The sequence below is a fragment of the Orcinus orca genome, chromosome 11 (assembly GCF_937001465.1).
Source record: "Orcinus orca chromosome 11, mOrcOrc1.1, whole genome shotgun sequence".
NCBI classification, from domain to species: Eukaryota; Metazoa; Chordata; class Mammalia; order Artiodactyla; family Delphinidae; genus Orcinus; species Orcinus orca.
This window is the reverse complement of record NC_064569.1, coordinates 29,676,374-29,697,949: the sequence shown is the minus strand read 5'-3', so window position 1 is coordinate 29,697,949 and position 21,576 is coordinate 29,676,374. Positions and strand designations below refer to the sequence as shown.

Below are 21,576 nucleotides of genomic sequence, written 5' to 3'. Positions count from 1 at the left end.
TCCGTCTGGCCTGTCATTTTCCAAAGGCCACTCAAGGTCAGGGGACAGAACGCCTCCTCTCCAAGTGTCCTGCCAGCCCACCCACTCAAGATCAGAGGGATAAAATGCCTAACTAAAACAAAACAAAATAGAAACACAAAAAAACTGGAGAGAGGAAGGAAAGGGTGACCTGAAAAAAAAAAACTAAGCACGTTGACAGCGCTAAGAATAAACTACCAGGAAAAAGAAACCCTACATGTCAGATCCTAAAGTACAGAAGGGCAAGCCCGCCGGCAGTCCAGGCCCGGGGGCACCGGGGTCCCCAGCCCTGCAGAGCCAACCGCAGACCGGCTCAGGCGCTCCTCGGAAGCGCGGGGTCCCCGCGGCCGCGTCTGTGCCCCCCGGCCGGCGCCGGCTCCCCTCTGCCCACCCTGCGCGCGGGGGCTGGAAACTACCGCGGAAGAAACACAGCGGGGCGGGAAGGGGGGCTCCAAAGAGGGTCTGGCGACTCGAGTCGCTCCGTTTCTCGGTGGGCTCAACGTGCGCCGTGGGGGAAGAGGGGCGGGGGTCCGGGAGGAGGGGACGGGCGGCACTTACGTAGACCGGCAGCGGCCACGGGTAGACAGCGGGCTCGGTCCCCAAGAGCGACTCCAGCCTCAGCTCCAGCTTCTCCCTCATGTCTTCGCGCGCGGCCCCCGCACCGCGCTAGTCTGGCGGTTGGGGCAGGGGCGCGGCGCCGCCGGCGGGGGTGGGGCAGACGGGCAGGCGGGAGGCTGAAGGGAGGGGCCTGGCCTGGGCCTCAGCTGCCGCCTCCGCGCTCCCGTCCGTCCCCAGGCTCCCTCTTTGTGCTCACAGGCCCGGGGCCCCCAGCGCTGCTGCGAACTCGGGCCGGCGTGAGGCGAGCACAATGAGCCGGGGGCCAGACTGAAACACTCCCGCCGCGCGCGGCCCGCCTCATGGACTCGCACGCTCTCACGCACGCACGCTACCACGCACGTCCGCACGCACGTCCGCACGTCATCGGCTGCCCCTGGCCACACCCACCGGCCCGAAGTGGGGACCCGGGAAAACCTCTCAGGGCAAGCGGTGGCGGGTTCGACTCCCGATCTCGACGTGTGACACAACTCCCCCCCCGCCCCCCAATAATAAGACTATAATTCCTATTAAATATGACAGCTGGAATCCCGGCTTCTGTTCCCAAAAATGCCGTGTATTTAGCCTATGCTAGGCACCAGACCGCGGACGCTCAGTACTGGCAAAAAAGGAAATGCCCTGCCCTCATAGCACTGCCATTTTAATTGGAATAGTAGTGACAATAGTCAAGGGAGAAAATAAAGTGTCATCATCGCCACGGGGATGGTTAATCTCATGTGCGCACTGCGTGGGGCCCCGGCAACCACAAACATTATTCCAGATGTGGCCAGGAAGGTATTTTTCAGAAGAGATTAACACTGAAATGGGTCCACTTTGCGTAAAGGAGATTGTCAATGCCGCGGCGTGGGTGGGCCTCGTCCATCAGTTGAAGGACTGGAGAGAAAAATGAGGTGCCCTAGAAAGAGGGAAGTGTTCCTCCAATGGACTTGGGACATCAGCTCTTCCCTGTGTCTCCAGCCCAGAGTCCTGCCCTGACTTGCCTGCCTCACGGTCACATGAGTCAACTCCTTAAAACGAAACTATATATGTAAAAATATTGAATATATACAAGCCTATTAATTTGTATATGTGTGTATACACATATATATATGTATACACATGTTTATATGTGCATGCGTTTGTAGTATATGTGTAAGTACTATATACAGTGTACATACAAGCCTATATATTTGTGTGTATGTATTGTATACATGTATGTGTATATATATATAGTATACATATTATAAAGGTGAACATGCTGTATATATACACACCCATATATTGATATATGGGTGTGTATATGTACAGTATATGTACACCGTATGTATGTATGTATACAGTGTATATTTATATATCGGTGTGTATATATGCTGTATACCTGTATGTGTATATGTTGTATAGGTATTATATGTATGTATGTATATGCTATATATATATACACACTTGCGTATGTATTTATATGTGTATGTACATGCACATATTTACAAATAGGTGTGTATGTGTGTGTATACATTGTATATATGTATCATATATGTTATGTGTATGTATATATACGACGAATTTATATATGCAGTACATATATATTTTTATTCTACATGCTTTTATATGTAGGTGTATATGTGTGTCTATATGTATGTACGTGTATGTATTGCATATATTATGTGTATGTATGTATACTGTATATATACACACCTAAATATCTTTGTATGTGTGTATATATGTATGATATAGACGTACCTAGGTGTGTATGTTGCATATGTTATACGTATGTGTACATACTGTATATATACAAACTGTGCATTTCATGTGTGTATGTATAGTGTACATGTATGTCTGTTGTATATATTATGTGTATATGTGTGTATACATACTGTATATATACAAACTATGCATTATATATATGTGTGTATACATGTATTTGCGTATTGTATATACTATATGTGTATATGTCTGTATGCGTACTGTATATATACACAGCTGTATATTTTTGTATGCGTGTACATATGTACGTGTGTGTGTATATACACACATCCCCTATGGATTCTGTTTGTCTGGAGAACCCTCACTGATACGGACACTTATGACAATTGAGCACCTGCTCTTTGCCAGCCAGGGAGCCAAACGCTTGTCCTTTCTGTGTCTCCCTTAAGTGTCACAGGTCCCGGGAGGGAAGGTGATGCCGCTCCTACCAGTTGAGGTGCCTCAGGGTCAGAGAGGTGCACAGGGCGGGGGGCTGGAGCCTGGTGGAGCCCAGGTGGAGTTCTAGCAGCAGTACAGCCTAGCAGTCTCACTTCCCCCGGTGCCTCTCACAAAGACGCCAAGGGAGAGACGGGGTCTGAAGGAGGGGATGAGGAAGCTTCCATGGGTCTGCAAGCCCATACCAAGGCTGACTCGTCAAGGGTGTTAGAGGTCAGGACTCTGGTTACCCTGGGGATGGGGTTACACAGAGCCATTCCCATTCTGAAAAAGTATCCATTCTGCTCTTGTTTGTATGTTTACCCCCCTCCCCCAAATCTTTTAAAAACAGATTCTCTTGGTTGCTGGGAGCACACACGGGGAAGTTGTGTGTGAGGGGGTGTGATCCAGGGGACAGGGAGGATAAGCCCCCCACTCGTAGGGCCAGGAGTGGCTCAGCTTTGTGAGCTAAGGATGGCCCGCGAGGTCCCAGAGAGAAGGGTCTCTGCTTCGTCCCTGCTCCGTGCACGCCATTCCCAGCCTGAGAAGTCCAGAGGCCCGACCCCCGCACACACACACCAGGGAGGAGAGCCAGTCACCCTGGCTCCCAGGCTCCGGCTCCAAGGCTCCCGGCACTAGGAGCTATTTTCAGCTTTCATGCCCTAGGACAAGGCCAGAGCTAGTGTCTCCGGAAACTCTGTCTGTCTCTCGCCCGCCCGCCATCCCTCCCTCCCTCCCCCGCCTCTTCCCCTCCCGCTCCAGCTGTCCTGCCCTCCACCCTGCATTTCTACACAAGATGGCTCACAGACAGCTGCTCCCCGTGCCCACCCGCCACCATTCGATGGATGTCAAAGCAAGCCCTGGGGACTTCCCTGGAGGTCCAGCGATTAAGACTCTGAGCTTCCACTGCAAGGGGTGCGGGTTCGATCCCTGGTCAGGGAAATAAGATCCCACATGCCGCCCGGCACGGCCAAAGAAATAAATGAATAAAAAATAAAGTTATAGTGATGAAACAGCCCTAGTGGTGCAAGGATGGGACGTATAGCTCTATGGTAGAGAATAAAGGTCCAGAAACAGATAGATGAGAACTTGATATGACAGAAAGTGGGGAAATTAAGGAGTTTTCAATAAATGGCATTAGGACAATTGCATATCCATGTGGGAAAAAGTAAATCAGAAAAAAAGAATAAAAGCAAGCCCTGGTCAGGTGTGACCTTGGGCCCAGGGCCATTGGCACACGTTGTCGTGTGGGATGTTCTTCCTTAGACTCCTCCCTCCCTCCTGTGTCACTGTCACTTCCTCCAGAACCTTCCTGGACTCCCCTACACAAGCCCGGGGTGTGCCCTCACCCACCCACCCTGGATCACCGGAATTCCAATCCTGGCCCACCCTTCCTCGCCAGGTAAAGAACTGTGCCTGGTCAATAAGACCGTAGAGGTCCTTGGCCATTGCTATTGCAGTTGGAATTGTTACTGTGTTTACACAGGGTGACCAACACCCGCCCCCAGTTTGCCCAGGACCGCTCAGGTTTGAGCGCTGGAACTGTGGGGAAACCCTCATTTCTGGGGAACCCCAGAAGGCTGGCCAGCCTATTTAGGATGGATCTTTCACTTGATATCCCAACCCCCGAGAGCCAGAAAGGGAATCTCCCCCCTCCTTCCATGGTAACCTTCATTCATTCATCCACTCATCCCTTTATTCAACTCCTTTATTCAGCAAGTATTTATGAAGCATCTACTACATAGCAGACACTCTTCTAGGTGCTGGGGACAGTAAACTGAGGTGGTGTGATTTATTACATGGGGATGATGTCTCGGAGACCACTGCAGGGCATGGGAGGTGGGAGAGGGAAGGGGCAGTTCTAAACGCAGGCTCTGACGGGATTGGGGTAGACCTTGCCCTAAGCCAGGCTGGTTGCTTCAACACAGCTGTCCTCACCCAGGGCCATCCTGCTTCCGCCTCACCCAGTTCTTCGGTGATGTCTGGGGAAAATCTGTGGTTGTCACAACTGGGGGGGAGGGGCCCCTGGAATCAAATGGGTGGGGACAGGGATGCTGCTGAACCCCACACAGTGCCCAGGAGGGGCCCCCAGCAGAGAATGACCCGCCCCAAATAACCCCAGTGCCATGGGGGAGACCCTGCACTAATATTATTCAGACCCACTGGTGCCCCTAGATTCCTGCACAGCCAGGGACTCTAACCGGGTCACCTCTGTATCCCGAGGTGACCTAGAGTGGGGCAGCCAGGAGGGCTGAGTATCAGGGATGAGATGACAAATCTCTGTGCCCACTCTCCCCGCCGCACCCCAGGGTCGATGGCCTCCATCTCCTCCCTGTGCAGATAGCTTTTCCCTGAGCCATTTCTTCTTGTCAAGGTCCCTGTCGCAGGTTGGGTTCCCCGAAGACGACATTGAGAGCAAGGATTGGAGTGTAGGTGGTTGACGTGAGACGTGCAGAGAACAGATACAGCTGCCATAGGGTCCCGCAATTCCACTCCTGGGCATAGATCTGGAGAAAACTCTAATTCAAAAATATATATACACCCCTGGGATTTCCCTGGTGGTCTAGTGGTTAAGACTCTGTGCTTCCGGTGCAGGGAGCATGGGTTCCATCTCTGGCCAGGGAACTAAGATCCCACATGCTGTGTGACAAAAAAATAAAGAAAGAAAGAGAGAAAGAAAGAAAGAAAAAGAAAGAAAGAAAGAAAAAGAAAGAAAGAAAGAAAAGATACATGCACCCCAATGTTCATTGCATCACTATTTATAATAGGCAAGATGTGGAAGCTACCTAAATGTCCACTGATGGATGAATGGATAAAGAAGATGTGGTACGTATATACAATGGAATATCTTCAGCCATAAAAAGAATGAAATAATGCTATTTGCAGCAACGTCGTGGATGGACCTAGAGATTATCATACTAAGTGAAGTAAGTCAGAAGAGAAAGACAAATATATGATCTCTCTTATATGTGAAATCTAAAATACGACACAAATGAACTTGTCTACGAAACAAAAACAGACTCACAGACATAGAGAACAGACTTGTGGTCGCCAAGGGGGAGAAAGAGTGAGGGAGGGTTGGATTGGGAGTTTGGGGTTAGCAGACGCAAACTATTAAATATAGGATGGATAAGCTACAAGGCCCTACTGTCTAGCACAGGGAACTATATTCAATATCCTGTGATAAGCCATAATGGAAAAGAAAAAGAGTTTTATTTATAGGTTCCATCCCTAACTGAGCTGGCCCATCCCCTCCCATGGTTCTAAGTGCAGCCCGAGGCTGCAGACTTCCCACCATGGTCTTCAGCTCCAGAGCAAGCCACCTGCAAACCAGCCACATCTTCCCAGGGGCTGGCAACTCTCCTTTGCTACTGATTCCAAGACACATCCAGATAGCACAAATGTGACCATGAAAACAAACTCAGGCATGTTCAAATCAGGGAAATAACATTCTTATCTCTGTTTAGTAGTTGCTTAATTTTAGAATAGCTTAGAGTTACAAAGAAGTTGCAAAGATCTGTACAGAGTGTACAGAGTGCTGTGGACCCCCCGACCCAGTACCCCTATTTCCAACACGTTAGTACTTTAGTACGTTAGTACGACATGCTTATCCAACTAAGGAACCGAGATGGATACGTTATTATTAACTAAAGTCCACACTTCATTAGAATTTCCCTAGCTTTCCCCTAACATCCTTTTTCTGTCCCAGTCTCCTCTGGGCTGTGACATTTCTCAGACGTCCCTGGGTTTTGATACCTTGAAAGTTTTGAGGACTGGTCAGGTATTTTGTCCCTCAATTTGTTTTGTCTGTTGGTTTTCTGATTTTTTCTTATGGTTGGGCTGGAGTTATGGGGTTTGGGGCGGAAGATCCAGACACAGATAAAAATGTCATTCTCCTCAGGTCAATCATCAAGGATACACACCATCAAGGATACACACATCAAGGATACACACCATCAACGGGGCTTGTGACAAACAATTTTACCCTTGATCACCTGGCCAGTATCGTCTTTTTTTTTTTTTTTTGCTGCGTTGGGTCTTCGTTGCTGCACACGGGCTTTCTCTAGTTGCGGCGAGCAGGGGCTCCTCTTTGTTGCGGGCACGTGCTTCTCATTACAGTGGCTTCTTTTGTTTCGGAGCACGGGCTCTAGATGTGTGGGCTTCTGTAGTTGTGGCATGGGGGCTCAGTAGTTGTGGCTCCCAGGATCTAGAGCGCAGGCTCAATAGTTGTGGCCCACGGCTTAGTTGATCTGCGGCACATGGGATCTTCCCGGACCAGGGCTCGAACCAGTGTCTGCTGCATTGGCAGGTGGATCCTTTTTTTTTTTTCCTTTGTTCCTTTTGGAACCAAAACTTTAATCCCAAGGATTCTCACAAAACATATTACAAATGACAGCATGAAAAAAAATATTGCACAGTAACTCAAAGTTCAGCTCTACAATATACTCTTAATCTGGCAGGACACTGGTACCTTGATAATCTCAACTTCCTAAAAACATTACAAAGAGCTATGTATTCATGTACAGCAATCACAGAGGGGACTTATGACCTAACTCAAAGGTAAACTAACTTCCTTGAAAATTCTTAGATTCTAAACTCACTGGACAACCTCTTGTCCAGTGTGAAGACTAGTGGAATTCTTAAACCTCTAATCTAGGGTAAAGGTGCGGCTTTCATTTCTACCTGCTGGCTTGTGTTCACAGCACCTTTTAAAGACTGCTTGCTTAACTACAGCTGCATACCATATCCCAGCTACAGAAAGTCTTTTCAATGTTTGCCAGTGTTGTTTCCATAATAATAAACATCACACTTTAGGTGGGCAGGAGTTAGAGTTTTATTATCAGTCTAGGCAAGACCAAAAATTCAAAGCAAATTCAATTTTGCTTACGAGAACATTGTAAAGAAACAATTCATCATATTACATGCCTCATATGACCCATTTCAAACCATAGAGAATGACACCTTTATGTGTCACTGTCCCAAGAGACAAACAAATGTGAACAGCTAAAACATTTAAAAAGTGCATCAAGCTTCAGAAGTCTCAAACGAAACTTGAATTTTCTGTACATACTCCTGTCAAATGAAGTTATTTCCTGTGCACCACTCCTCTTGCAAAGTGGTCTATTTCCTTTCATTTGACCTGGATCGGCTAGGAGACCTAGAGAAAGATCGGGACGGCTTGTGATTTCTCTCCTGGGACAGTGATCTCTCTCTTCTCCTATATCTAGAAAGGGACCTGCTCCAGCTGCGGGAGAAGCTTCTCCGTCTTGGAGATCTGTGATGAGGGGGAGGACTCCTCCTCCGATAATCATCTCGAGGGCGACGACCCCAAGAAGGAGGCGGCCACGATTTCGACTTCTCCTTTCCCCATTCGACAGGTCCACTCTTACTCGGCAGCCACAGAGCGTTCTCCGGTCTAGTTCTCAGACAGCATCCGCTGCATCTCGGGGATCTTCATTTTCAACAAGAGCGAAGCCGGGAGGGTTTTTAGCAACCCACACACTTCGCAGTGGTCCATAATATCCTAAAGCTCGTTCGAATTCAGTCTTGTTACCACTGTTTCCAAGATTCCTTACATAAACGTTACAGTCCAACGGACAGGAATCCCGATGCAAGACCCTCCTGGCTCCTGGGTTTCATGGGCCACAGGGTGATCCCGGGCCTCTAGAATCTCGCAGCTGAATCGGCTCGCACAAGCTGTCCTGTGGGGATGCTTTTCCCCCTATGTGTCCAGCCCGGGGCCCTGCTGTCTAGGCCCGACCTCCAGGGTGACAGGGTGAACCCCAGGTCCCAGGAGCAAACACTCAGAGCCCTGGTGACCAGACTCAGGGGGCTGGGGCAGCAGCTGGACATGTGTGGCCACCCTGGTGGTGTTTGGCCCCATCTGCAGTTCCAGTTCCAGCTGAGAAACAGTCTTGCTGTGTTATTTTCTCCTGGTTGTGTAAGGATCCCCGGTGTCATTTGACAGAAATGTAGATGGTGTGTTCTTTCTCTCCTTTCTCCCTGCTTCCTCTCGACCCTCTCACCCTCCCTCTCCCTCTCTCCCTTCCTCTCTCTCTTCCCTCTCCCTCTTTCCTCTGCGTCTCTCTTTCCCTCTCTCCCTCCTCCCTCTCCCCCTCCCCGTCCCTCTCCCCGTCCCTCTCCCCGTCCCTCTCCCAACTCCCTCTCCACCTCCGTCTCCCCCTCGCTCTCCCCCATCCCTCTCCCTCTCCCCTCCTCCTCCCTCTACCTCCTCCCTCTCCCCCGTCTCTCTCCCGCCTCCCCCCTCCCTCTTCCCGCCTCCCCCATCCCTCTTCCCTCTCCCTCTCTCCCTTCCTCTCTCCCTGTCCCTGTTTCCCTGTTCCGCACGCTCTCCCTCTACCTCTTTCCCTCTCCCTCTCCCTCCACCTCCTTCCCTCTCTGGAGAGGGAAGGAGGTGGAGGGAGAGGGAAAGAGAGCAGGAGAGGGAGGGGGGAGAGGGAGAGAGAGGGGGGAGGGGGGAGAGGGAGAGAGGGATAGAGGGAGGGAGCGAAAGACGTCTCTCCCTCCCTCTCTCCTTCCCTCCCTCCATCCCTCTCTCCCTCCCTCCCTCCATCCCTCTCTCCCTCCCTCCCTCTATCCCCCTCTCCTCCCTCTCCCTCTCCCTCCCTCTCTCCCTCTCCCTCCCTCTCTCCCTCTCCCTCCCTCTCTCCCTCTCCCTCCCTCTCCCTCTCCCTCCAACTCTCCCGCTGCCTCCGTCTCTCCATCTCCCTCACTCCCTCCCAGAGAGGGAGAGATGGAAAGGCAGAGACAAGGGAGAGGGAGAGAGGGAGAGGGAGAGATGGAGGGAGAGGGAGAGGAAGGGAGAGGAAGAGAGGGAGAGAGATATGGAGAGGAGGGGGGGGGAGAGGGAGAGGGAAAGAGGTCTCTTCCTCCCCCCCCTCCCTCTGTCCTCCTTATCTCCCTCTCCCTCCGTCTCTCCCTGTCCCTGTTTCCCTGTTCCGCTTTCCCTCTCCCTCTTTCCCTCTCCCTCTCCCTCCACCTCCTTCCCTCTCCAGAGAGGGAAGGAGGTGGAGGGAGAGGGAGAGAGAGCAGGAGAGAGGGGGGGAGAGGGAGAGAGAGGGGGGAAAGGGAGAGAGGGATAGAGGGAGGGAGCGAAGACGTCTCTCCCTCTCTCCCTCTACACCTCTCTCCCTCCCTCTCTCCTTCTCCTCCCTCTCCCTCTCCCACCAACTCTCCCTCTCCCTCCATGTCTCCATCTCCCTCACTCCTTCCCAGATAGGGAGAGATGGAGGGAGAGGCAGAGATAAGGGAGAGGGAGAGAGGGAGAGGGAGAGATGGAGGGAGAGGGAGAGAGGAGGAGAGAGAGGGACAGAGGGAGAGAGAGATAAGAGAGGGAGAGAGAGAGGGAGAGCGGGAGAGGGAAAATGGTCTCTTCTTCCCTCCCCCTCCCTCTCTCCTCCGTCTCTCCCTCTCCTTCCCTCACCCTTTCCCTTCCTCTCTCCCTCTCCCTCCCTCTGTCACTCCCTCTCCCTCCATCTCTCCCTCGCCCTCACTCCCTCTCAGAGAGGGAGAGATGGAGGGAGAGGCAGAGACAAGGGAGAGGGAGAGAGGGAGAGGGAGACTGCAACAGGGAAACAGGGACAGGGAGAGAGAGAGGGAGAGGGAGAGAGGGAGAGAAGGAGGAGAGAGGGAGAGGGAGGGAGGAAGAGACCTCTTTCCCTCTCCCTCTCTCCCCCTCTCTCTCCCTCTCTCCCTTTCTCTCTCACTCTCACTCTCCCTCCCTCTCCCTCTCTCTCTCCCTCTCTCCCTTTCTCTCTCCCTCTCCCTCCCTCTCCCTCTCCCTCTCCCTCCCCCTCTCTCCCTCTGCCTTACCTCTGCCTCTCTGGAAGGGAGTGAGGGAGATGGAGAGACGGAGGGAGAGGGAGAGTTGGAGCGAGAGGGAGAGGGAGAAGGAGGGAGGGAGAGGGAGGGAGAGGGAGAGAGGGAGGGAGAGAGGGAGGGAGGGAGAAACGTCTTTCGCTCCCTCCCTCTATCAGTCTCCCCTCTCCACCCTCTCTCTCCCTCTCCCCCTCCCTCTCCATCTCTCTCTCCCTCTCCCCCCTCCCTCTCCATCTCTCTCTCCCTCTCCCTCCACCTCCTTCCCTCTCTGGAGAGGGAAGGAGGTGGAGGGAGAGGGAGAGGGAAAGAGGTAGAGCTAGAGCGTGTGGAACAGGGAAACAGGGACAGGGAGAGAGGAGGGGAGAGAGGAGGGGAGAGGGGGAGAGGGAGAGAGAAAGGGGGAGAGGGAGAGGGGGAGGGAAAGAGGGAGAGAGAGAGAGGGACAGGGAAAGAGGGACAGGGAGAGAGGGAGGGAGAGAGGCAGAGGGAGAGATGGAGGGAGAGGGAGAGTGAGAGGCAGCGAGGTAGAGGGAGAGAAGGAGAAACGGGGAGAGAGAGAGAGGGAGAGCTGTAGAAGTGCTGAGGAGGCGGGCTCCCTCCCCCTCCCACTCCCATCCTCTCCCTACTGCTTTCTCTTTTTTCTGCTTCAACAAACACCAGGCGCCTTTTAGATCAGCCCTGAAGTCAACGTTGATGCTTGGAGAGCCTGACCTCCCCGCTGACTTCCAGCCCAGGACCGCCGCTGGGAGATGAAGTCTGCGGGGCCCTGGGCACAGGCTGCACAGGCACCTCCTCTGATGCCCAATCTCTCCTCGTTTACGAGGCAGCCGACACTCCCCTCCCTGACTCCCCAAGATTTGGGGCCTTTTTAATATGTGTCGATAATGCCATGAGCTACTATTTAACTCTTCCACGAGGACCCATCTCCCAAAATGCAGTGGTTTTCAGCCTTGGCTGCACTAGAGAACCCCCAGGGAAGGGAGAGACGTCTCTCCCTCCCTCTCTCTTTCTCTCCCTCTGTACTTCTGTCTACCTCTCTCCCTCTCCCTCTCCCTCTGGGGTGATGCCCGATGAGCTCAGAATCGCAGATGGCCCCCCCCATCCCCTCTCTGTGGCTTGCATGGGGGATGCACCTTCTCACTGTGGCCCGGGCATGGCCCTGACATTCAGACATCGGGTCCTGCATGGACACTTGTGTTTGTTCCATAGCGCATGTGGCTGCAGTCTGTGCTTCTGTGGATGGGGGCTCTGCATGAGCCCTTCATCTTCCCCGCAGACACCACTGGTGCTCGCTCGGCCTCGCGGGTGATGCGGGGGGCACGGGGGACAGTCTTGTGTCCCCACCTTCTTGGGCTACAGACAGGCCACGCTGGTCCTGTGGTGACTGGGGGCTCCCAGGAGAACCCCACTGCAGACCGGAGAGGTGGCCCCAGAGAAGGTGGCGTACGCCTGGGGCCGGGCCTCATCAGTGAGCCACGGGCCACCTGCAGCAACAGGTGTCTCACCGTCCAGGGGCTGGGTGTTTGGGCGCCGTGGGGTTGAGCTACTGTCTGCACGGAGGCCGTGTTTGTCTTCTTGAGCCCGGGGAGGCCCCTTGGTGGCTCCTGGAGAGCCTGGCCGCATTTCTTCCTGCCCTTGGCCTTAGAGCCCATCACGTTCATGCCGTTTCCGGCTCCAAAAGGACCTGTGTTAATAAAGACCACGTGTTAGGACAGCACCAAAGTGTCTAGAAATCCGGGCCAGGAGGAGGAGGGAGGGGGATTTGCTGTGCCCGCCAGTGGCCTGGGAGCCCTGCCCGCCTGCAGAGACCTGGCCCGGGGCCCGCGGGGAGGGCGTGGCCCTCGGTCCCCAGCGCCTTCCGTCTCTGGGTTCCAGGAGAACTGCGTGATCCTCAGGGAGCTGGTGAGGCTGCAGGCCCTGAAGTCCCGCCTGCTGGGGTTCCGCACGCATGCCGACTCCGTGCTGGAGATGAACATGGACAAGACCAGCCAGGTGGTGGCCACTGTCCTAGGTAACACCGCCTCCCCCTGAGTCCCAGTGGGGACGGGGTCAGGCGGACCTTGACCGGACGTGGTGCTGCCTGAGACCCCACTGTGTCAGCCCTTGGGGGTCACCTTCCCAGACCCTTCATTCTGCCTCGAGAGGTGCGGGGTCGGGGGTGGCTGGGGGGCTGCCCCAGGGACGTAGCCGAGCCTCTCCCCTCCGCCCGCAGGTGAGCTGGCCCAGAAGCTGAAGCCCCTCGGGGAGCAGGAGCGGCCGTGATCCTGGAGCTAAAGGAGGCCGAGTGCCAGAGGCGGGGCCTGCACTTTGACGGCCCCATCAATGCCTGGGACCTGCGCTACTACATGAACCAGGGGGAGGAGATGCGCTACCACGTGGACCAGTACCTGCTCAATGAGTCCTTCCCCATGCAGGCGCTCACACGCGGGCCGGTGGGCATCTCCCAGGAGCTGCTGGGGCTGACCTTCGACCTGGAGGAGGGCACCAACATGTGTCACGAAGATGTGAGGCTCTAAACGGTCTGGGACGCGGCCTCGGGTAAGGTCATCCATCGGCAAGTTCTACCTGATCTCTATCCTCGGTGCGTGCGTGGGGGAACCTGTCGGCCGTGGGCCGGGGCTCCTCTGTGCAAGTGGGGCCCCATCCACGTCCCTCCACAGGGTGGGGAAGTCCGGGCACGCGGCCTGCTTCGGCCTGCAGCCGGCCTGCCTACAGCACGATGGGAGCTGTCAGATCGCCATCGCGGCCATGGTGGCCAACGTCACCAAGCCTACGCCCAACCTGCCCTCCCTGCTGCAGCATGATGAGCGGGAGACCAACTTCCACGACGTCGGGCACGCGATGCACCAGCTCTGCTCCCAGGCGCAGGGCTGCAGGCAGGGGGCGGGGAGGGCCCGGGCATGTGTGGTCCTCAGGCAGGCCCTCGCCATGGGATTCTTTCACTGACATCACCCCGCACGTGGTGACGCCCTCGGTGTCAGCTTCCATCATCAAACCCCAGGCACTGGGCGCGTAAATAACGGAAATGGAAGCCCTCAAGGCTCTAGAGGCTGGAAGACCCAGATCAAGGAGTCAGGGCTGGTTCCCTGCATGTTAAATACGTGTACTCAAAAGTTGCCTTGAAAAAAGACAAAAGAAAAGAAAGGAACGTTGCCTGCAAGTCTGCTGACAGCCGGTGACGAGAACCAGAGGGAAGGCTCTGGGGCCGGGGGCGCAGTGCCCTGTGAGCTCGGGGGCTGCTGCCAGTCTCCGTGGAGGCTCAGCAAGTCCCAGTGACTTCCCCACGTGGGGGGCGCCAGCTGAGCGTCTGGGCCCAGGACCCACTGCTCGTTCAGTCTTCCTGTGGTCTGCCCTTCAGCCTGAGAGCGATGCTCTCACAGGCTGCACCGGGGCGTGTGGGGACAGTTTACTGAGCTGTACAGACGTCACTACTGCTTTGGACCATTTCTGTCACCCCGAAAATGTCCCTCACGCCCTTAGCTATCACTCCGTCCCCTCGCCATCCCCTGACAACCAGGAACCCACTCGCTGACTCTGTGGATCTACCTGCTCTGGATGTTTCTCCTCAGTGGGGTCACGCCCTGTGTGTCCTTCTGTGTATGACTTCTCTCGCTGAGCATCGTGTTCTCAGGGTGTATCGATGTGGCAGCGAGCGTCAGGGCTTCACCGCATTGCGTGGCTGAGGGACGTAAAGAAGACAAGAGAAAAGAAAAGAACGTTGCATGCAAGTCTGGTGACAGCCGGTGATGAGAACCAGAGGGAAGGCTCTGGGGCCGGGGGCGCCGTGCCCTGTGAGGCCCTGGCGCTGCTGCCAGTCTTGGTGGGGCACGGGCAGCACCGTCCCTCAGGAGCTGCTGGACAAGCTCGTCAAGTCCCGGGAGGCCAACCCAGATGCGGCCGGACCGAGGGAAGGGAAGGGGGCTTCCGGTCTGCCCGGCTGGAAAGCGCGGCCTGGACACGGTGCCAGCCCCCCGTCTCCTTCCTCCCGCCCCCCAGGCCTCTTCAACCTGTGCCAGATCGTCCTGGCCAAGGTGGTTCAGGCCCTACACACGCAGGCGTCCGCGGACCCGGCCCTGGAGAATGCCCGCCTCTGCCAGGAGATATTGGGGTTCCCAGCCATGCCAGGTAGCCAAGCGCGCGCCGGGCCCACCTTAGCGGTTGGTTGGCGGCTACTGCCCAGGTCAAGAGGATCGTCTGGTGGTGTGTGAATGGGGACCGACTGACGGGCTCCGGCCAAGGCCCGCTGACCTCTGGCCTCTTCCTGCCACGGTTCCTTGGCTGGTCCCTCCAGCTATGGCCCGCGGAGTCCAAGGGTGGGGTGGGAGGCTCCGCACATGCTTTCTAGAGAGCCTGGAAGAGGCAGGAGAGGGCTTCATACCCCGGACAGAAGGCATCGGCGAGGTTTACCCATGCGTGTCGGTGCAGACACGCGGTTCACTCCCTCGTGAGCGCTTTAACCAGCGATCTCCCCGTGGTGGAGGGCGAGCCCTGACTCATCTCTCGCTGCCGAGGCTGCGTGTGAACCCTCGTGAGCTTCAGCAGAAAGTTGGCAAAGATTTATTTGTGTCCCTGCACTGAACTGCCAGCAAGGTCCCCGTTTTCTACAAGTGTTGGGCCAATACTCTCTCTAGTGGCAGGGGACTCAGACAAGGCTGCTTTGAGGCCCCCACCCCCGCTCTGGGGCAGGGGCACTGAGTGGCCAGGCGGCCGAGCAGGAGCCCCTCCGCGTGTGTCCCAGTGACCCATCTGCCTGCGACCTTCGGCCGCCTGGCAGGAAGCTACGACACCCAGTCCTATGGTCAGTCATTCCTGCAAGAAACACTGGAACCAGTTTCTGCCAACCCACCTAAAAAAACGACTTAAAAGGCAACGTGGTGTCACAGGAAGGGCTTGTTTCTGTGTTTCTTTGTTTTTAGTTCATTAGGCCTCACTTAAAATTCGGATTCCACAATGCACTTGCTTTGGGATCTTGAACAACACTCATAACCTCTGCAAGTTTCAGTATAGTAAGTTTATGTGATTACCTTCATCTGTAATATCCCTGTGTTGCAAGCTTAATTAATTCAGATTAATTCATCTTAATCTTAATCTCAAGTTCAGATCAAAGACTAGTTCCTCTGTGACTTCTCGTCTGAACTGATTCAAAAGCCTCCTCTCCCGTCCTCATTTGGCTTCTCTTCTCTTCTCTTCTGGAATCTCATAAGAACTTCTATGACCTCTTTGGTTTTTTGTTGTTGCTGTTGTCTGATTGTTTGTTTTTTAACTGAAATATAGTTGATTTACAATGTCGTGTCTGTTTCAGGTGTACAGCACAGTGATTCCGTTTTCAGATTCTTTTCCCTTATAAGTTATTACAAAATATTGAGTACAGTTCCCTGTGCCATAGAGGAGATCCTTGTTGTAGCAATTCTATGCCTTCTTTGAATGACCGTAGCACTTGTTGTCTGTATCATTTTTATGTCTGTTGTGGCTTTGTGACTGAAAATGAAAATTTTCTATTTGTTCATGTCCTGGCCCTTCCTTAAAAATGTGTTCATTTACCTATTTCATATTTATTGACTACATCTTAGACACCGTGTTAGCTGCTTGTTCTAGATGTTAGTAAAACATAGACCTTCCTGCTCAAAGGGTCACAGTATTTGTGGGAAAACAAAAAAACGAACAACTTACGTCTCAAATAGCTTTGTACTTCCCAAAGAGAGCACACCTCGTAGGTACAATAAATATATGTATTATACATAAATGTATAAATAGTTAATGGCATTAAAAACTTGAGATAACTGCTCTTCTATTCTGAGGAAATGATGATAATATCTCACCAGGAGCTCAACACCACTCTGAGAATGAGGGCTTAACCCCCGACCTGGCTCACTGCATCGCTTTCTTATATGAAAATAGACAAGTCTGTACATGCTCTCTACAAAAAGGCTTATCTGGCATGAATTTCAGATAGCAAGAAGAAAAATTCAAGAGGTTCAGAGAAGCATCCAGAAGCTCAGATGATTGTCTGGCACTAACACAACTTGCTTGACAGGAAAATAGAGCTGTAAATCTCACAAAATTAGATGATCTTCTAAGAATTTCAAAACCGCCTATTAATTAGAAATCCTAGAAGAACCGCTTCTTTTAAAGCATACTGATAATATGCTTTACAGCTTAATATTCAGAAGCCTATGTTTTGGCTAAGTGAGCTTCAGGAATGAAGGAAACTTGTGGTTCAGTTCCATCTACTCTGGAACCTCTGGTCAAAACACCTACTTCTGTGCTCAGCCATCTTATCATCTGTAAAATGGAGGCAACTCTAAGAAAACATAGTTACAGAGATGTTGCACAGCTTCCTGTGTCACTGTCTTCATTTGTTTCAGAAAACCAATAACGTCTAAGCTACTACTGCAAAGAGTGCAGTGTTACTTGGGGTCATCTAGTGCAGCTCTGTCAAAGTAAAGAAAAGGAAAGGGGCCTAGAATAACTATAATTTTCCCAAGAGGACACTATTATTTGATGGCAAATCTGAGTCAAGAACCCTGATCTCTTTGATGCCATTCCATTGTTCTTTCGTTGGGTTCTCAACAACCCAGAGAAAGAAAGAGAAATAAAACTCCTATGTGCCGTGTCACTGGTACAGGACGTGGCAAGATTGGAATTGGAGAACTACATATTAACAGGTATTTGGGAAATTCTTCAAACTAATTAAGATATATACCAGGTACATAAAAAACAGTTATGTTTTCCCAAGATGATTCTGTGGAATGAACAGAACTGGTAACTGAAGGTGCCTGTGTGCTGCAGTTCCAAACAGGATGGGTGAATGCTTGTTTTCTGGCACCTTTAAGACTCCACCCCAATATACACATTAAAATAAAATTAACATTTCAACTGGGTCATATTTTATTCTGCATGCTCTTGTAAGTCAGCAAAATAGTCCATATATCATTTAAGTTGTCACTCACTTTCTTTTCTTTTCTTTTCTTTTTTTTGCGGTACACGGGCCTCTCACTGCTGTGGCCTCTCCCGTTGCGGAGCACAGGCTCCGGACGCGCAGGCTCAGCGGCCATGGCTCATGGGCCTAGCCGCTCCACGGCATGTGGGATCTTCCCAGACCGGGGGCACGAACCCGTGTCCCCTGCATCGGCAGGCGGACTCTCAACCACTGAGCCACCAGGGAAGCCCGTCACTCACTTTTTAACTTGAGTTTTAATTTCTAAAAGTCTTTCCAGACACAAAACAGAGGTGGGAAAATGGTATATGGGAAGCTGCAGAGATGAAATAAGCTTACTTCATTCGGCATAAAGATGAATACCCAAAAACTTCTGCATAGCTGGAAGTGTCCAAATCTACTATCTTTGTTTTGTAGTCAAGGCTTCCGGAAAAATATGCTAACAGATTCCTAATTACCCAAATGCCCCATATCTGTTTCAGTAAGTATCATTATATATTATGGAAATTTTTCTCAGTGACAGAGAAAGACATCCTGGCCGAGCATGCCCCTGCCCATGACACAGAGATGATGGTCTCAAGCTACCTTGAAGGCGTTGAAGCCCACTTTACCCATTACTAATATTAATGGAGGACAAAACTTCATATTCTGTTTGCTCTGTGTTTGTTAAATCACTTCTTTCCTTCATTAAAATAGATGACACATAATTGAGTCTGTAGTGTGTGTATCACTGGAAACTGAACACATTTTTGTTGGTTTTATTAATGTCATAGGTTTCTAGGGGGTAATAACTAAGTCTAGTTTCACAGTTACGAATAAATTATGATGTAATTTTGAATAAATTAAGCTCATCATAAAGGAAGGATACTGATAGTTGCTACTACCCCTTCCTTGAGGGGCTCTTGTAAAGCACTAAATAAAGTAACAGAGGTTTATATGCATGCATATATTTTCAATGATATTTGAACACACTTGAAAAGAACTCTACAGAATGCATTATAAAACCTCGATGCTGTGTGTCCCTAGTTCCCAGCTCTCTCATTAAAACTATTTAAATGAACAAAATGTTATCTATTAGGATAGCTATCAGAGTACTCCAACTACTACTTCTTGCAGTACCCTGTCCCAACCATTTGCCTTCCTCTTCCCATTAGTCCTTAATTCAGAAACCCCAGAGATTTGTTCATTAATTTATGAACACATTTCTTCATTCAGCCAAGAAAATTGATGGGTCCCTTACCAAATTTCAGGCACCCTTCTTCAGTATGTTTTCTAGGCATGTTCAGGAAACACAACAGTGATTAACACAGATGAATACAGCCTCTCTCGAGCTGAGGGGAGAGACAAAAGTAAAGAAGCAAATATAAAATCATAAGTGTAAATACGTAAATAAAAATTGAATAAATGAGTAGAATAACTAGTATATCAGGTAAGTGCTGGAGAAAAACAGCAAGCAGGGAAGGGGGATGGAGATTGTTAGCTGGTAGGAGGAGGCTGCGATCTGAAACTAAGTGATCACTGAGGGCTTTCTGGGGAAGATAAAATTTACGAGGGAACCTAAGGTTGTGAGAGGGAGCAAGGTGCATATCTGGGAAGTGAATAGTACAAGCAGAGGGAACAGTCAGATGGAAAGGCAATGAGGCAAGAGTGGGCTTGGAGTATCCAAGGAGCAGAAAGGATGTCAGTGTGTGGAAAACAGAGGGAGCAAAGTGGAGAGGAGAAGGAAACAGTCAGAGAGGAAACAGAGGCCCAGATTTCTAGGGCTGTAGAGGCACTTTGAGGACTTTGCTTTTCCTGTGAAGAAGCCATTGAAGAGACTTGAGTGACATGATCTGACTTATGTTTTAACAGGATCTCTCTGGATGCCATGTTGATTAGAGACAGCAGGAGAATAAGGACAAGCCCCAGAAGACCAATAGTTGATTCAAATGTCAAGAAACATTTATGCCTTCACCCTTAAACTTCACAAATGATGCCATTTCCATTGAGCTATTGAAAAATATAATCTGGCTTTCAAAACAATAAACCAGAAGGCATTTTCTCACATAAGCAAGGTCACAAACAACTGTCAGCTGAAGTTGAAATAGCAACAAATCAAATAATAACAAAAAACGTTTTTTACAGATTTTAAAACCTTACAAAGCATTTTCTTGTCCATTATCTAAGTTAATCCTCAAATCAACGCCATGAGATAGTTATTATTTTCCCATTAGAAGTGATCGCATATTAAATCCTTAGTGATTGCTCAAGAAAAGCTGAAATCTTGAGTGTACACCTATTAATGCCAAGGTTGGGTTTTTTACCCATGGGAACATTGGATGCTAAAATCCACAGGGATTTTCAGCTCAAGATGGCAGACTAGGAAATATATTTACTTTCTGGTCCTCCTGAAACCATGTTTAAATAAAACTGTAGAAATACCAAAATTAATCAACCAATAAAAACCAAGACATTGTGGAAGTCATCAACCACAGAAAGATTTCAACACATATCGAGAAGGCAAACAATGAAACGGAGGGGCCATGAATAAAATAATGAAGAAAAGACTACCCTAAGTAGGGTCTGCACAAAGCCAGTCAGCTTTTGCTGAGCCCTGGTTATAGTAAAGGACAGAGGAAAGAAGAGGGGCTGAAAATAAGGAGACAAAAGTAATTTTAGGAAAAAACGTTCACTTAATGAGCTCCAGGGAACCCTCAGCCTGCTGCCATACTCACTCATGTATTACAGTGGATTGTTGGTAAGCAAGACAAGAAAACAGGGAACCAACAAACAAAAATCAAGACACTGTTTCTTACTGAACTCTTCTCAAATGAGATCAAGAAATTAGGGTTCAATGCCATAGCTGTAAATCATTTCTGCTCCTGGAGAGGTTAGAAAGGGCTTATAATAGTTACCCTTTTTTTTCAGACAGAATTTAGGTCTGAGCAAAAGCTTTTGTGTCCTCCAACCTCAAAGTTTACTGGGGATGGAAGTCCAAATTTGCTTTGACATACCATAAAAAGAATCTCATGAGCAGAGGGTCAAACTACTTTTGGAATATATGAATTATGCCCAGTGTGATTTTAAATAAACAAAAATATATCAATTTTTACTGATCTATATGATTCTGGGTTCTGAAACTTCTACATGTTACATGCCTGATATATAACACACAATGTCAGTCCCAGGAGAGAGAAAACACTCCAATGAAGCAAGCCAAAGAAACAAGATTCGAACAAGGTAAAGTGATGTGTAGACCAAGACCAGGATTTTTCAATTCTTTCCTGTCATGCTGTAGCTTCCAGCTCCTGAATAAAAACACATGTTTCCCTTGTCCTAGACACACAAGAGTATGTCTCCTCTATGGGGCGTAAGAAGCTCTAGAGTTACATATGTGTAGTAAAGAGTGGACCCAGCCGGCATATTCACAATGACCAAATTGTGTTGATCGTACTTTATTTTAAACCAATACATCGCTCCATGCTGAAGTTGCAATAAATGATATATTTGCTTTCTAGACATGAATGAGATGCCTTACTGGATATACTCCAGGAAGGCCAGAGAAACCGGCTTCTAATCCATACAGAATAATTCATTGATGAATTCCTTTCAGGATAGCCCCTGATTTATCTAGAATATAAGCTTTACATACCTGGATCCTTCAAACTAGACCAAAGGGAAAAATCTAGGCTGCAAGCCTCAATTAGAAATGTGGGATGGTGCTATGCTGACAACTGGTGGTCCCTGACCTATCTTCTGAGATTAGAACCCAGTGTGGTGGATGACCAATTCACGCGTTGAACAAAAGAACACCTCCTACAGGGCAGTGTATGTGTTCATTACAGGTATGGCACTTAGGGCTAAGTATCATAAGGACTTCAAGAAAAAAAAGAAAAAGTAACACATGAAGCATATATGACAAGGAGGCACCAGAGTCCAGAGCACGAGCTCTGGAATCACACAGGCTTGCTTCGAATCCCGGCTAAGCCACTACCACCTGTATACCCTGAAGAACAGTCGAAGGTTTAAATGTT

General features: G+C 50.4%; 1 protein-coding gene and 2 pseudogenes across 2 annotated transcripts; 1 reads left to right on the top strand and 2 right to left on the bottom strand.

Moving 5' to 3' along the window:
- Positions 1–7,603: 7,603 nt before the first annotated feature.
- LOC125960452 (serine/arginine-rich splicing factor 3-like) lies at positions 7,604–8,420 on the bottom strand (annotated as a pseudogene).
- Positions 7,604–13,245, bottom strand: LOC125960360 (pre-mRNA 3'-end-processing factor FIP1-like). Of its 2 annotated transcripts, XM_049693833.1 has the most exons (4): positions 13,192–13,245; positions 13,014–13,097; positions 12,436–12,588; positions 7,604–12,310 (listed from the first exon to the last, which is right to left on the bottom strand). In XM_049693833.1, the coding sequence occupies exon 4, from the start codon at positions 11,239–11,241 to the stop codon at positions 10,228–10,230; it is 1,014 nt and encodes a 337-aa protein (XP_049549790.1). In that variant the 5' UTR covers positions 11,242–12,310; positions 12,436–12,588; positions 13,014–13,097; positions 13,192–13,245; the 3' UTR covers positions 7,604–10,227. The 2 variants fall into 2 exon arrangements, with proteins under 2 accessions (XP_049549790.1, XP_049549789.1); XM_049693832.1 differs by lacking the exons at positions 12,436–12,588; positions 13,192–13,245 and having other exon boundaries at positions 13,014–13,152.
- LOC125960451 (thimet oligopeptidase-like) lies at positions 11,839–14,834 on the top strand (annotated as a pseudogene).
- Positions 14,835–21,576: the final 6,742 nt, after the last annotated feature.

Coding starts and splice junctions, on each gene's coding strand:
- LOC125960360 (XM_049693833.1), bottom strand. CDS start 11,241: ATGGGAGTGGGAGGGGGAGGGAGCCCGCCTCCTCAGCACTTCTACAGC.